The following is a 16012-nucleotide window of genomic DNA, read 5'->3' as shown; positions in this document are numbered from 1 at the left end:
CTTTTTTTTTTTTTTAAGGTGGGTTATATATTTTAAAAGATGCAGCAACTGGGTCTTTCCCTGTCTGAAAAATGGCTTGAACTGAAAAAATACAATTTTTCTTAAACAAAAAAGCCCCCTCTAGTGGCCAGGGTTGTTGTTGATTTTTTTAAGGAATTTAAAATAGAGGTATGGGAGCCCCCAGGTGTGCTGGGGTCTCCTGAAAAAACTACAGGGTTGCTCCCCCCCCCATGTCTCCTAGAAGACATAAAGAGGCTTTCTTGGGGGGGATACAAAAACAATTTGAGGACTGGGGCAGAAAAACAGTGGGGGGCCAGGAGGCAGATGGTATGTGGCGGCCACTCCGCAAGAGAAGAATTTAATTGCCAGGATTGCTGAGAACAGGTGGATACCTGCAGCTCAAAGCTATGCAGCTACAACCGTAGAGGCTTGGGCTACTGGGGCCTCAAGCGATCTCAAAGACTGTGTCTCCCTTTGTGAGCCTCCCCGGATGTTAAGATCCTCAGGGGACGCCCTTCTCTCAGTCCCGCCACCTTCCCAGGTCCCTTTGGTGGGGACACACTGGAGAGGGACTTCTCTGCGGCTGCTCCCAGAGACTCTGGAACTCCCTCCCACTGGAGGCCAGGGTGGCCCCCTCTTGGCTCTCCTTCTGCAAGCGGGCCAAGGCCTGAGCAACTGGCTGCCTGAGTGATGTTTTCAAATGGATTCGCTGTGTTTTTGGTACTACTTGTATTTACCATTTCTAAGAGCGGCCTTTGTGTGTTCCTTTTTAAATATTGGTTTTAGCTTCAATGTTGTGTTTTAATTTAGGTAACCTGCCTTTTATCCTTAGTGTATAAAATTCTCATTGTTTTTAGCTTTAAATACTGTCTTTCAAAGAAGTCAGCTGCTTTGGGTCCTTTCGAAGGAGAAAGGCAGGATAAAACCATTTTAAAATAAATAAATAGGCTGATCAAAACAGGAGAGAAAAGCAGAAAGAGCGCTACCTTGCTGTTAAAGAATGGTTCAGGAAGGCAATATCCATTCATCACATTCACCAGGTTGTCAAGGACATAATGGAAGACGCGGTGGAGCTTCTCACCTCGCAGGGCCGTGCTCTGGAACTGCGGCAAGGCCCCCGTGTGGAGTTCAGCCTTGAGAGGCACACGGAGACACAGTTAAGTCAGGGGAGGTTAGAGAAAAATCAAGATTAACATCTTAAATACCATCAAAATTGATTCCTAGCCCCACTCAGCCATGTTCAGACAAGTCCTTTAGAGTGAGTCAGACATGTCCAGCCATTTCCATAATGGCTGTTTTTGCCCGTCACGCTACAACATGGTTTATTGTGGTCCTGGTTTAGTCCAGCCTAGTTTTGCTGCTTCACCAAACAAAAGAAAGTTTGTATTCCCATTTCTAGTCTGGTTTTGTCCCAGTCCTTTGCTCAACTCCTGTTTGAGTCAGGGATAAGTCATGATTCCGGGTTCATGCATAACAACTAGCCAGAGTTTTTAAGACAAGAACAAAGTATGGCTTCAAACCATAGTTTGCACCTAGCTAACAAATCATGGTTTGTTTGCAGAGATGGATCAGGGCATAAGAAGGCGGAATATTACAAACTATCACTTGGCTTACCATTCTGCATGGACCAGGGCAAGGAGCTGTCAAGAGTAACAACTATAAATTGCCTTCTCAAACTGCACGGAAGCCCTGTTTAACACTTTTCCTATGGGCAAAACCCACAAACACACACAGACGCACTTTCACCAAACGTCTTGCTCCATCCCTCCCCTTACATGATCAACAGCTATTCTCCCCTGATCCTATGACACATTCCTGCCAGCAGCCTTTCTATAATAAAGTACCAATTGTTATCTATGGCAAATTGTACAAAATGAAGCACTTTCTGTGGCTAATGGTAGCATGCGGCAATATCAGCACATGGACTGAGATACTACAAGAATAAGGAGGGAAATAAAAGTCCCCCTGTATGGCACTTGGAATTATGTATTCGCTTCTTCCCAGCTCCCATTGTGGGGGTTTTGCTCCCAGGCCACCACAGCCGCTGGCCTTGCAAGGGAAGCACTGTGTCTTCCTCAAGGCATGAAAAACAGAATTTACAAAAAAAAAAAAAATACAATCCCATTGTCTCCAGAAGCTCCTTGTTGTCCTTTGGAGCCACTGGGAGCAGAACCGGGGACCCACAGCTCTGTGTAGCATGTGGCCACCCAAAGTGATACTTGGAACATCTCTCTGGACAGTGTCCTCTGGCAGTGGATGGGCTCTGCCTACCCAGGTTGGCCACTGGACTCATTCAAGGAATGCCCTAAAACACTTCCTTCTGGGGTAGAATTTCACCCGGCCCACACAGGTCCTGCCACCTCTGGCGTGCCCATCTGCGTTGTCCTTTTGCTCCAAGCCTCAGTTCGGACACAACTCCGGGTTTCCTGTCTGCAGCATCTGTTGTGCCATCACAGCACAACTTGGGGGAGAGGGGGAGAGGGGCAAAGCCCCAGGGGCCCCACTCAGCAGAACAAGCCAAGCCCCACGACAGGCAGCAAGGCTGGAATATCACATGCTGAAGTAAGGGAAGAGGCTGCCTTTGAAATAATGCCCTCCCCCCCCCCCCCGCCAACAAGATCCTTTAAGCCCAGAGTGTAACATTTTCCAAAAGGGATGGCTCTCTCTTCTGGCAACTGCTTTCCTTAGACGTTCACCTGCTGAACTCTGCTCGGGTCGTCCAGTTGGAGCTTTGCAATCACGCAGCCAGGATCCAGCGCTGCCCCAGGGCGCTTCACATAATGGATGCAGCCCGATTCCGCGGCCGTGAGCGTCATCACCATTTTCATCACCTGGAGTAGGTGAGACGCGATCCGGGATATGTAAATGGGTACAAAACCAAAAGCATCAAAACTAATCCACAACGAGGCCAGCTATCTGTTGTTGTTCTTTTTTTTTCCCCACTGGGATCGAATTCAAATTTTGCACCTAAGAACCTCATGGCTCCCCTGATCATGACTTCCTTCTAGAAGGGTGACCAATATTCACTCTCTCGCAATGGAACGCCAATGCATGAGGGAGAGAGAGAGAGAAAGTTGGAAAGTGTTCTAGCTTTGCAAAGTAAATCAAAATTTATTTTTACTTATAGATAGCTGAAAATATACCTGTAAGTAAAATGCATTTTGGTTTAATATCTCAAAACTGAACTTCATATCGACCGGTACCAGGGCGATCTTCCAGCCCAAGGACCTTTAATTGCAGTATCACAGGCTTCTGCCCATGGCAGCTAGCAGGTCATGGAGTTGGAATGGCAATGTAAATCTCTCTCTCTTTCTCTGGCTGCATCCACTTGATAGTCAAAGCAAGAGTAGACCTATGTACCCAATGGGCCTTACACAAATGTCGACTTACCTTCCGTTGACTAAACTGAGAAGAAAAAACAGGATTTAGGTCAACCTGTGTCCCCCCTCCCAAGGATGCATCTGAATAAAATCCTCATACAAAAGGCTCTTTTGAGACCATAGGTTTTTAAGTAAGGGCAAAAATATAGATCTCCTCTCCAAGGGTCAATTTTTCAACAAATTCAGTTTAAAAATAAACGAACGGATCAATGGCTCAGCTAGAGAAAAGAGTGTTTGGGAAGCAGATTTTCAAATAGAAGGTTAGTTCTCACTCACACAGGCTCTTTTGAGGAAGACCCATCTCTCTCATGGGGAAGTGATTTTACCTCTATTTCAGCAAAGCACTGGCCGGAGAAGACATGCCCCCCATCTTCCACCACATACTGGATCAGCTTGCCAGCGGAGGGCGAACGCAAAATTGATGGGTCATTTTCCTTCTCAAACACACAGGTTTTGTTGCCAATGGTGATGCGGTACCTAAGAGGGAAATCGCAATGAGGTGGCAGGCCAGAAGGTCAAGCAGAAGGCCTGCAGACGTTCCAGTCGTTGCTAGCGATTGCGGGGATGATCACAATGAGTTAAGAGACAGGGTTTCAGGGAGCCTGGAGTCATGTCCAACAGTGTCCCTCCACCACGGGTCTATCATTCTTGTGCAGAACAGCAGACGGCAAACGTGCAGTCAAAACCAACATGGGGGTTAGCTTGCTTGCCTATTTCATTATTTACTGGCAAGGATTTACAATGCATGGAGCACTGAAAATTTGAAAGAGGTGGAATTTCAAACTACACAGTGATCCCAGAGCAGCCCCCAGAAGAAGGGAAGGGTCACCCACTTCTGAGTCTTCTCTATCTGGACAACCCTGAAAAGGGTCACCGTAAGTAGGATTTGATTTGACAGCACCATGTTATTTTCCTGTAAAAAAAGAACACAGGGGAAGGAATTCCCAAAATCCAGGGTAGCAAGGCCAGCGGAAGGGGATTGTGGGAATTGTAGTCCAAAACACCTAGAGACACCCAGGTCCTTAGTCCGAGTAGACGTTGTCTAGGGGGGCGGGGTAAAAATTGAATAAATAAATAAATAAATAAAATAAAATTAGTCTAGGCATCCGGAAAAGTTTATTTCGTTTGCCTTCATTTGTTCAGACTGCGAGAACCTGCTCTCCTCGGCACAGAATTTTATTTTGTTTTTAGCCGAACGCACACAGGTGGGACCCTTTCACGCAGCACGCGGAGCCGCAAAGGATACCTGTCCACTTCTTCTTTCATGTAGGTGGTGTAACTGCTCCCGTCGTAGGACAGAAGGAGGCCTCCGTCGCTCAACCGGTGAACATCGACTTCCACACAGGCGCCATTCATGATGACAACGTAGGAGTTGGGAGACTGCCGGGTCACCTACAAGGGCAGGAGACGTTGGCGATGGAAGAGAGAGACTAAGGGACCTCCGTGGATCAGGGAGTCCATCTGTGCTACACACATTATAGCAATCTGATATATTTAACCACCATGCTTTCCTCTTATCATATTCCAGAACATCTGCTGATGATGTGCGTTGGAACTGTCCTGCAAATCATGCTCAGTATATTCCCAATCAAGAGAGGACAGGATTCTGTAGAATAGAGTTAAATTGCTATCCCCTAACTTTATGTGTAGACATACCCCTTGCTTTGTATTTCTGATTTAAGCATGAATCAAAGCAATGATTATTTGTCCTTTATAGGCATCAATTAACAACACTGTTGGTGTCTCCCTTCTAGGTGGTGCTCCAGACAAAATGGTCACACTGAACTCTGCAGCACAGGGAGGCACTAAGCAGATGGCGATCTCCAAGATGTGGTGGCCTTTGGGTGTCCTGACAGTACATCTTGCTTAGTGCCTACCTATGTGGGCAAGTATTGGATGGATGTAACCACCATTTACATCCATACGATTGCCTTAAGATTTACCTGGAATGGTTACAGGACATGCTCTTTGCAATTTATGGGCCTCTGTTCCCATTCTTTACCATCTACCTCTTTCCTTCCGGTCGCTGCAAGACACAGTACCTTTAGGACGTACTTCTTGCCTTCGTAGATTAATTCAACATCCACGGTGTTCAGCAGGGTATGAGCAGGTAAGACCTGGCCCCTGAAAGAAGAAGGTTCAGGGAGATCAAGGCTCAAGAATAAGCTCCCAATTTAACTGTGAGAGCAAAACCCTCAACAATTCCAAAAGTTTCAAAACAAAACCGGTTAAGTCTGTGTGTCCTGAGACTTTTAACACACAAAGGAAGGTTCAAAACTATCAGAGTCTACAAGACTCTCCTCTGTGACAGTACCAGTACATCTTTAAGTTCTCACACGAAGTGTAGAAGCCAGTCATTCATTCACACACAATCAGCACAGAAAGGCTGAGGATCATTTCAGATCTCCCACTTCATCCTGCCCATCCTGTCCTATGTCACCTAATCTGTTCCAGGTACCACATGGAGGAAGGGCCAGTAGAGATATCCATGCTTTGGGGTCAACAGACTTGTTTCCTGATTGAATTCCCCCCCCCCAATGAAGGTGGATGTTTTGTTTCATGTTTGAGCTCTTGGGACATTTTTTAAAGACTTAGTTTTACCTCTCCAAGGAGTGCAAGAAGTTGGAGACGCTGTTCCGAAAGCTCACATCTGCCACATGGAGGGCCCCGCACACCACTCCCAGCATGGTGTCCGGTCTCTCTGCCTAGAAGGAGAGGAGCAGAAGGAAATGTGGGAAGGAAGGAAGAAAGAATAAATTGATATTTGAGCAGCTCTGGTGATTCGTGATTCATACCTTGTCCCTTGGGCTAAGCTGGCAGCAACTGAAAGCCATTACAAAAAGGCAATGAGAATGCACGGCGTGATGGGTTAGAAGCAGGACTGCATTGGGGGAGAAGGAATGCAGCAGTCCTTTCAGACTTTCTGAGTTGAGGATCTAAGTCCGTTGATGGTCGAAGTCTGCAGAAATTGCAGCTGAAGCACCACCAGGTGAGCCACGGACTGGCTAAAGGCGAAGCATTCCTAATGCTGGCAATTTCCTGCCTGTACGGCACCCTCTTCATTCCAATCACCTTGTACAGTATTTGAGCACTGCATTTCTTCTTAGGTTTCTCTTCCTCATCTTCTCCCTTTTCCCCCTTTCAACCTTATTCCTCCATCCACAACTATCCTTTTTGTAGTCTCCTCACCCTTTCCTTCTTCTACAACCCCCTGCTTCCTCCTTTCCCAGATTCTTGCTTTTAATAGCCCTCTATATCTAGGCAGCTCAGCCTTTTTTGGGTCCAAGAGCTCAGACAACAGCCACCCACTGCCGCCAGAGGATTCGCTGCCACCAGCATAAAAACTCTGAGGTGCATTTACGACACAGAAGGTTCGAAAGTGGAACTGAAAGTAGAACAGGGTGTTTGTCATCCCTTTGTGCAAAAGATGGATTCAAATCAAAGATTTTAAAGACTTTTTGGGAAAGATCAGGAAAAAGCAAAACGAGGAAGGAAGGAATCTGAACACACCTGCACTTTTTCTGCAATAAGCCGGTCCAGCCAGCCAGTATCAATACGGTTTTGCTGAAAGCTCTCGGTCTCTAGCAGCTTAATCAAATACTCGACAGTCGTCCGGAAGTCTCCTCGGATGGACAGCTCTTTCAATGCAACAACCATGTTTCTGAAGCAGAGGGAGAAAAAGCAGGCTTGGAAATAAATGGGGGAGGATCGCTAGAACATGACGCTTATTCCTGAGCCTCCCCTATGGACTGCCCCCAGCCTGCCCAGTTTCTGTCCCCGGGCAAACGCTAAAACGCTGCCTTGTACTTAAGCACCAACCTGCTCACACAGAGGGTGGCGAAATGAACTCTGTGCAGGTTCGTTGTATCGGGTGGACAAGGAAGAGCAACAGAGGACCCCGTCCTTCTTCCCAAGGCCAGGGTAAAAGAGCTGGTGGCCAGAATCTCTCCGATATTTGTGTAAAGTTTGTCAACAAAATTAAAAGGGGGGGGGGAAAGGTAGAAAAGGCGGCCACGGGGGAAGGAGAAAAGAAAGGGCAAATTGTTGTGGTACCTTAAAACCCAACAGATTTGTCTCCACGTTGGCGTTTGTGGATCAAAATCCACTTCCTCAGAGAAATGAGGGAGCAAATGTGTTCAAGGAAATGGATTTTGATCCAAGAACACTCACACGGAAACAAATGTATCCGTCTTTAAAAGCCGCCATAATAATTTGCTTTTTCCGCCCCTTTCATTTTGTCCACATGGTGAAACCTACAAGGGTTAAATCTCCTGAACAATCCAGTGTGGATAGTTTCTGCCATGCATCTGCTGAACATGGCTTAGGTTGGAATATTTTATCTGGTTACCGTACTCCTACTTACGAGATGGCTTCCTCGCGGTTTTCTCCCCATGAGAAACAGTGACCAAACTGAGAGTCGGCGAACTCGTGAAGACCCCCAGCAGCAGCAACACTGAAATAGCCCCAGACATTCTTATTGCTGCGGAAATTCAGTTCCTGCACCGTTCCAGAGCTGGGTTTGAATCCCTGCAGTACAAAAAGGAAAGTTTTTTCAAGAAGGGATACATTAGGATCCACTGTTATTTTGAAACTGACAAGCCTTTTTTTAAAAAGTTCATTCTCACATTTCCCCCCATTTCTGCACTTCATCTCATGGCTGGAATCATACGCTTGTTTCTCTTAGGATTGTGGAAATCTTTCTCCTAAAATCCTGTTGCACAGCTCCGCACCTTCTTCAAAATCCTGGATTTATATTCCCCCTCCCCCCGACAGGATCGTATTACAATTCAACGGTCAATTTGACCTCCCTTCTTTTATTGTTATATCTACAATCTCATGTGCAACCCTATTGTACTGTAGGCTTATAGTTGAAAATTTGGATAACACACCACAAATCCAGCAAAGGAACTATAGCCCATACAAGCTCATGCTATGATAAATGTTAAGTCTTTAAAGCGCCATGCTTCTTATTATTCCTTTTAAAAAAATAACCATTAGAACCACGGGGGAGGGGGGCTTACCTCGTCAGGATTCTCGCTCGTTATGCGGGCAGCAATCACATGCCCCCGTGGACAAGGGACATGAGCCGAATTCTCGAAATCAATAGGTCCATCTCCCCACGGAGACACCCCATACATAACTCGGATATCCTTGATCCTGTGCAGGGGAATTCCCATGGCGATCTAAAAACAGAGAGAAATGTAACCTGGTCATGCTAAGCTCCAGAGACCTGGGTCTGTTTCCCGGCAGGCATAAAATGAGATAGCACATGAGCTGAATTCCATTTTAAAAAACCACACTACATTTACTGATTGGTTTGATTTATGACTCTTCCCCCACAAACTGGGACCTAAGGAAGCTTATTACTTACTATTAACAAAAACATAGGTACTACAGTTTTTAAACAATGCATTTATATGTATTAAACCACGATTAAACACTAGCACAACAGAATTAGAAACCATATAAAAACATCTCAGCTAAAAAAATGTCAGAATTAACAACAGAAAAGTGGATCACATACTAAAAAGTCCCTCCCCTCAGCCATCGAAGGCTTGCCTAAATGGAAAGGCCTTTGTAGAAAGAAGGAAATCATGAGGTTGCTAACTTCCCATCCTTGGGTCCTCAGGGGTTCTGGGACTACAGCTCCCAGAAATCCTGGCCAGCATAGCTAAGTGGGGAAGGCTTCTGGGAATTTTAGTCCAAGAACATCAGGGGACTCAAGGCTGGGAACCATGGCTTGGCAGGGAGATCCACAGTCTTAAGATGCAGTTTTGATTACAATGCTGCTATTTTGGAAGGCATCTCGGATTCTTAAATGTCCGTGTTCTTAGTGTTGCAAAGGAAGCACCCACCCTGTGAAAGTCCGGATACTGGCTTATTCCTGGTGGCGCCCAGGATAATCAAGGGCCTCCAGGAGACAGAAAAGCCTTAGTCCTCTCACTGCCTGCTTCTAGGCAAGTCCCCAGGACACTACAAGGGGACCTTTTCCTGTGTGTTGGGCTGCTTCTTGGTTTAAATGCGGCTGTTTTTGATCCCTTAATTAGTGGGGCTATATTTTCAACGTGTTTAATGTTGGGCCGGGAGACATGGGAGATCCAAGACCCCACTGAGGTGTGAGAAGCAATGGCTCATGTCGGGCCTGTTACTCTCTCTCTCTGTTGGACCTACCTCACAAGGTTGTTGTGAAGATAACATTGGAAGGAGCAGAAAAGTCCAGCCTGGAGCCCAAAGGAGGAGAGGGAGGCTATAACGAATGTAACTAATAAATAGTCAAGAAATATCTGTGGTCTAAATCCAAGTGGTAGTCCTAACTACGTACAGTGGATTCACTGAAAAAACTGCTGGATAGTGATCCTCTTTTATTTAATGTGTCTACCAGTTGTAATAAGGCTACTGGTTTTATTTGAGCTACCTTGCGTACTTTCTTACAAAGGCAGGATATAAACAAACAATATGACAGCAGCAAACAGGAAAAGAAATAAAATATATTGTTAACCAGCAGAGTCTAATAGAGTTATTTCCTGAACAGAATTATTATTTTTTAAATAAAGACATTATGAACCTTTAGCCCTGTCACTTCCCCAGTGGAAATCTGCCTTGTAAAAGACATGCACATCGTCAAGAATTGACCCACCGACTTGGAAATGTGCCCCACGTTTCAGAAGTGGTTAGGAGTGGCCTCAAGCAACACCACAACAAACTCCAGTGTGCATGTTTGCAAAGACCAGTATCTCAACTTCCTTCTCCTTATCTGCAAATTGATCTGATCCCAGGTGCAACCAGGATAATGATTCACTTCTTACAACACCGAGAGCGGATCCCTCCTTCACCCGCTCCCCCTTCCACCCGAGACTGGAACAGAACCAGTTACACATGGCAGAATTTAACCAAGGGGCCCCAGGCTGGGCAACGTCCTGGATCTTCCCTCCCACCATGGTCCCTGTTCACCTGGAGCTGAGCGGAAGGCAGGTTGACGTCAGCCACCATCTCCGTGCACGGATGCTCCACTTGCAGCCGGGGGTTCAGCTCCAGGAAGTAGAAGCTGCCATCCTGGCTGTAAAGATACTCCACCGTCCCAGCACTCACGTAGCCCACCATCTTGGCAAGCTTTACTGCACACTTAAAGAGAGAGGAACAATTTTTTTTAAAATGGTACATTTTAAGAACTTTTGAGACATCCTGATTACTTACAGTAAAAGCCACACGTGCCCAGCCGTGCCCTGTTAAGACCTCTATGAGAAAAGCTTTGCTTTCTGTTGTGTCTATCGGGGAGGAGAGGCAGAAAAGACGGGGCCTTTTCAGTGGTGGCCCCAAGACTCCAGATCAGTTATACTTCATATTTACTCAACCGCCCCTATTTACCAAGCATTTCCTGGTTCATGCCATTCTTATTACATCACCATTTTTCACACATACACCCTCTTTTTCTTTCTTTTTTCTTTGTATATAACTTTGTGGAAAAATTGATTGATGCAAACTCCTACAATTGCCTCTCTTCTGGGCTCAAGTTCCTTCCTGTGGCATTCAGACAGAAAGTTTCCAATGTGGGAGAGGAATGTATGTACCACCGTGTCTCCAGGACTTTTCACCAGCTGAACCACCTTGTCTCTGGGACATACTGGTAGGAATCCCCGTTTCTCACCATGTCTGTAGTGGACACCATGATAAACCCATTCATCAAACACGGACGTCTTGCAGTTCTCCCACAATCTGCATATTGCAAGTAATGAACTGGGTTGTGTGTTGTTGCTGTTGTTTTAGTGTCAGCCACAAGGACAAGTTAGCGCTGGTCAGGCTCCTGCAGAGTAAATCAAGGCAGCCCGGAACAGACTGACAGGAATCTTCGGCGGCACAAAGCACAAAATCTTGCCCAGAATTGTCTACTGTGAGAAGAAGCAACTCTCTGAGGTCTCATAACAGATCCCAAAGTAGACCTTCAACTCATCCTTTGAAAGAGGAACCCAATTTAAGACTTGATGGGCTAAATCTAACAGCTAGCCCCAGATATAAATAGTAGTTGCGCCTGGGGTGAACTCACTGAATCAGTTCCAAACAGGGAGTCAACTCTCACACGCATCTCATCGATTTGATGGGTACCCCTCTAAGTTGGGACTAGCAACTGGACTCAGATTTACAAATGCAAAGCAAGTGCTCTGTCAGCAAACAGAGAGGACTTCTCCTTTGCTTTCTGTTGATCCGTGAGAGTAGCAACGACCCACTGCTCCTGGCAGAAGCCTGCATGACTTGTTTTGTCCCTTAAATGAGGGGCAGAAGGTTGTTCTCATTGCCCAGTCGGCCAGGAGCCCACAAAACACAGACTCCCCACCCACCTGTTCCATCTGTTCGAAGACCACTAATGTGGCAATGGAGGCCGGGGCTTCCTCTATGATCTTCTGGTGCCGGCGCTGCACCGAACAGTCACGGCCAAAGAGGGAGATGGCATTGCCATACTGGTCGGCGAGGATCTGGACTTCCAGATGGCGAGACTGCTTGGCCAGGCGCATCACAAAGATGGGGGATCCCGGCACTTCGGCTTGGACCTGAGAACCAAAAACACACGCCACTGGGTTAAAAAAAACAAGGACGTTTCTCTTAGTGCAGAGGAGGAGGAGCCCAAGGTCTTCAGTGATCTTAGATGGCTTCTCATTTTAATGGGAAGGAGTAGCATTCTCCTCTCTAGGCTCTGAATGTCTGAGGCCCAGAAGAGCACCCCTCTCTGAGTGAGGGCATCTTCACAGGCTGGTGGGCAGAAGCCAAAAAGCAAACAGAGAGCACCAATAATTGCTCCTTCTCCTCAACCCCATCATTGTCTCAGTGAGAGAGATAGAAGCAAGCCAACAAGATGGTAAGTTGCAAAGAGAAAGAGGAAGCCCAGAGGGTCTCTCTAATGGCTGGTGGATCCTTGGCAGGATCCTCAAGAAGGATCCCTGGGGAAAGAACCATTCCAACATAGCCCACCCCTCAGCCCGAGCCTTGCCTCGGCAATTCTTGCAATCAGAATAAGAAAAATACACTGAACTGAACAAGTCCAACAGGGAAAGGAACCATTCTAAACAGGTAGGAAATTCAGACAGGACACTATTTAGTGGGTGGCAGCAGGAAAGCCTCCTGCTTGAAGCACAGAGAATCCGAGGGGCCACGCCTTCAAACCATGGAAAGAAGCAGCAAACGTACCTGTCTAAAGAGGTTGGGGAAGTCCTCGGCATTGTTTACTTTCCTGATTCCTTTTCCTCCCCCACCTTCAGAGGCCTTGATCATGACAGGGTAGCCCACTTCTTCGGCTGCCTGAAAACAAGAAGAGAGGCAGAGTCACCAAATCTGGACCTCAGAAAATTCGCCATACCATCCCAGGGTAGGAGAAGGAGCCAAGGGGAAGTGACTGGGCTCAGGGCAACGGCGCACTTGACAGGGGAATGTTAAGCCCAATCGGGACGCCTACCCGCAGCCCATCGTCGACATCCTTGACGCAGCCCTTCTCGTACAATTCCTGGGGGACGTTCAAGGTACGCTTTTGGAAGTCACTCTCCTGCCAATCCACCTGGAGGCCTGAAAACCAGAACAAGGTGCACGTTGCTACAAAACCATGTACAGACCCCTCTCTCATACACACACACACAAAATCAAACAAATGAAAAACAAGTTTTTAAAAAATCTCTTATAATAGCACAAGTAAAACTATTAAAATCATCAGGCGCTCTTGCATCCTCCAGTGACTCACAACAACCTATAGAAATGGCTTTGGTGCAGAAATTTCATCCCTGGGATTTGAACTTTTGTCACCCACCCTGTTCAAGGGCAAGGACAGAAGCTTGCAGCTCAACTCACTCCAAGAGACAGATGCGGATCCTGGCACAAGAAGCACCATCAGGAACAGGAAAAAAGGAACTTCCAACCTGTAGGCATAAAGTCACCTTGCCAATGGCTGAAAGTCCAGCTTGCCAGGGGCTTCCCGCCAAGTTCAAACCTTGCTCCCACACCCCATTTCTCTGCAGAGATAGCAGGGATCCCCTCCGCCTCCAATCAGAGCTGAGAGATAATGACAGGGGTTCCCTTTGCTCTGATACTGGATGAGAGACAAGGAGACTCAGCCTCTGGGTTCTCAGCCAGGACCTTCTGGAGGGAGAGAACTGTTCTTGAGTAAGAGCAATTTGCACCCTCTCCTCTTTCTACATGTGGGGAAGGGAAAGAGGGAACAATATGCCCAACAGATCCTGCAGAGTTTTATCCATCTGGGGTCTTTATCCCAATGAAGGGAGACAAGGGGTAGGCAAAGCCACACAGCCAAAGACTGGGAGCAGGAGCGCTCCTGGCTGCTCGGCTCGGAAGGGGATATGGACCATACCCAGGCTTCCCCAATGGTGGAAAATATACATGTAGCAAAGCCCAGTAAACTGGGCCATTCTCTTGCTGTAAGAAAGCTTGCAATGGGGACGATCTCCCCACCACAATCCACTTTAGTTCTCCACCCCTCTACTAGAGGCACTTTAGCTACAAACAGGGCAAAGCGAAGTTAGGACTTCCCAGTATTAGAGGCTTCCAACAAGCATGGCATCACAGGCTTGATTCTTTCATAAATTCATAGAGCTCAAAACTGGACTGACGCGCTCTCTTATACCTAGTTTGTGGACTGGCTTCACCGACATGATGACCATGCTCACCTAGCAGGGGTGGAATTTAAAACATGTCTATCCTTCTCTGTAAGACTGTGGGTCTCATTTCTTGGGCATGGAGAATGTAAGTGTTATGAAAAATAGACATGGTGACAGCCTCTCACTGAGTAATCTGGACCGAGCAACCTCTGGCAGCAGCCGGCTCTACCTTGCAGAGTTCCAACTGCAGACACACTGGTCTATCACATTAAGAGTAAGTGATAAGAGTGTTTTCTGAAAGTTCAAAATGCTTCGCATATCTTCTCAATAATCCTTACTAATGATGGTCAGACGGTCAGGATGACTGTTGCCTGTGGCAAGGAGGGGAGGGGAGAGTGACGGAAGACTTGCTTAAGGAAAGATTTTCTACAGGGACTTCCTAAATCGTAGCTTAGGTTTATAACCACTACACAACGCTTCCTCTGAGGATTTTTTAGAGCTTAAGATACAGCTGCAAAAAGGTGGTGATCTGGAGATAGACGCCTTGCAAGGATCTTACCGCTGCCACTCCAAGGAAGCGTGGGGATGCCTGCTGTTTGTGCTACAATTGATGAGGCAATTTTATCTCCCAGCGCCCACATTGCTTGGCTTGGCGGCCCTGCAAAAGATGAAAAAAAAAGGGTCCATGAGTGAAATGGAGCAAAGGATTCAACAATCAAGCCCACGTTCAGCTTTCCAAAACAGACAACCTGTTTTGCCATGAATCCAGAGTTGACCCAAGATGGTTTGTTGCAAAAACAACAGAGAGGACTCTCCATTTCGAAATCAAGATAGAAAAAATGTCACAAGCAAAAAAATCTGTCAAGCAACAGAGAAGGGGGACAGCCAAACGTCCCTGAGCAGGGAGTTTGTTCCAGAGCCCTCAAAGCAGCCGGTGAAAACATTCCTGTTCCTTCCTCCTTTTCTTTACAACTATATTCGATCTCCACTTCCTAGTGATCCCTAGACCCACCGCCTTCTAAGCTGACTCACAGCGGCTAAGGAGTCAGGAGCATCTGGCATTCCAAAATGGGAAGAAGGGCCCTCCAATCGGGCAATTCACTGAGAAGAGCCAGTCGGCTGCCCCTCTGTGGCTTAAGGATAGTTCACATGAAACCAACCACCACCCAATTTTAAGAGCACTTTTCTCACCTCCTCTGTTTTGCCCGCCCATCACCACTTCTGTTGTCCTTATCTCAACCTTTCTCTCAATTTGTTTATGCCTTCCTTAAGTGGCCAGGCCCGGCATGTCTGGAGGCCAGACCCGCCCAATTCCCAGAAGTGATGAATGAAGCAAGGGGCAATGAGTTCTCCTGCTGACCCTTGAGGTGGACAGAAATATCAAACCAGATGGGTCTCTTATTTGCCCTGGCATAACACGGGTGGCCCCGTGGCCTGGAAGGCAGGGTGATCATCCCTCATGATCGGGTACGGACCCTTGGCTATGAGATCAAGGCCCCCCACAGCTATAAAGAGGAGTTTTTCTTCCATAATAACAGGAACAATTGGGTCATCAAATGAGGCTTCTTGACACATCCAAGGAAGCATCCTTTTACACAGCAGACAACGAAACGGTGGAATTTACTGCCACAGGAATCAGTGGTGGCTTCTAATCTGTATGGTTTTAAAAGGAAACAAGACAGATTCCTAAGAGGACAAGCCAGCAAGAGCAGCTAAGCCGGACAGCTGCATAGGATCTCCAGAATCAAAGGCCATTTGTTCAAAAATATGAGCAGAAGGAGTGCTGTGGTCCAAAGGTTCTCCTTGCGGTTGGCCACTGTTCTAGAGGTCAGGGGTTTCCACAAGGCGTCCTTTCCCCGAAAAGCGCTCGGCTTCCTTACCCATGAAGGCAATCCCGTTTTTGTGGAGGAGTTCTGGTAGCTTGGGATTCTCAGAGGCATGACCCCAACCAGCCCACACTGCCTGGAGGGAGGGATAAAATCAAGTTACATTTCTGTAGGTATATTCTTGCAAACAAAGAAACAAAAAACCCACCCTAAG

At 46.9% G+C, this 16012-nt stretch overlaps 1 protein-coding gene across 8 annotated transcripts in view; it reads right to left on the bottom strand.

The window, feature by feature from the left end:
* Positions 1 to 16012, bottom strand: part of ACACA (acetyl-CoA carboxylase alpha) — a 179953-nt gene that overhangs the window by 123315 nt on the left and 40626 nt on the right. For all 8 annotated transcript variants that reach the window (XM_072978512.2, XM_020786841.3, XM_020786845.3 and 5 more), the window contains 15 exons: positions 15853 to 15934; positions 14532 to 14630; positions 12823 to 12929; positions 12558 to 12668; positions 11714 to 11923; positions 10332 to 10502; positions 8402 to 8563; positions 7744 to 7907; positions 6891 to 7041; positions 5982 to 6085; positions 5423 to 5504; positions 4627 to 4772; positions 3707 to 3857; positions 2697 to 2831; positions 987 to 1133 (listed from right to left, as the gene is read on the bottom strand). In XM_072978512.2, coding sequence (XP_072834613.2) covers positions 987 to 1133; positions 2697 to 2831; positions 3707 to 3857; positions 4627 to 4772; positions 5423 to 5504; positions 5982 to 6085; positions 6891 to 7041; positions 7744 to 7907; positions 8402 to 8563; positions 10332 to 10502; positions 11714 to 11923; positions 12558 to 12668; positions 12823 to 12929; positions 14532 to 14630; positions 15853 to 15934 — 2022 coding nt within the window. The remainder of the gene's footprint in view (positions 1 to 986; positions 1134 to 2696; positions 2832 to 3706; positions 3858 to 4626; positions 4773 to 5422; positions 5505 to 5981; positions 6086 to 6890; positions 7042 to 7743; positions 7908 to 8401; positions 8564 to 10331; positions 10503 to 11713; positions 11924 to 12557; positions 12669 to 12822; positions 12930 to 14531; positions 14631 to 15852; positions 15935 to 16012) is intronic.

Source organism: Pogona vitticeps, chromosome 7 (assembly GCF_051106095.1).
Source record: "Pogona vitticeps strain Pit_001003342236 chromosome 7, PviZW2.1, whole genome shotgun sequence".
Classification (NCBI taxonomy): Eukaryota; Metazoa; Chordata; class Lepidosauria; order Squamata; family Agamidae; genus Pogona; species Pogona vitticeps.
The sequence above is the reverse complement of the archived record's forward strand: the minus strand, read 5'-3'. Positions and strand labels throughout refer to the sequence as shown.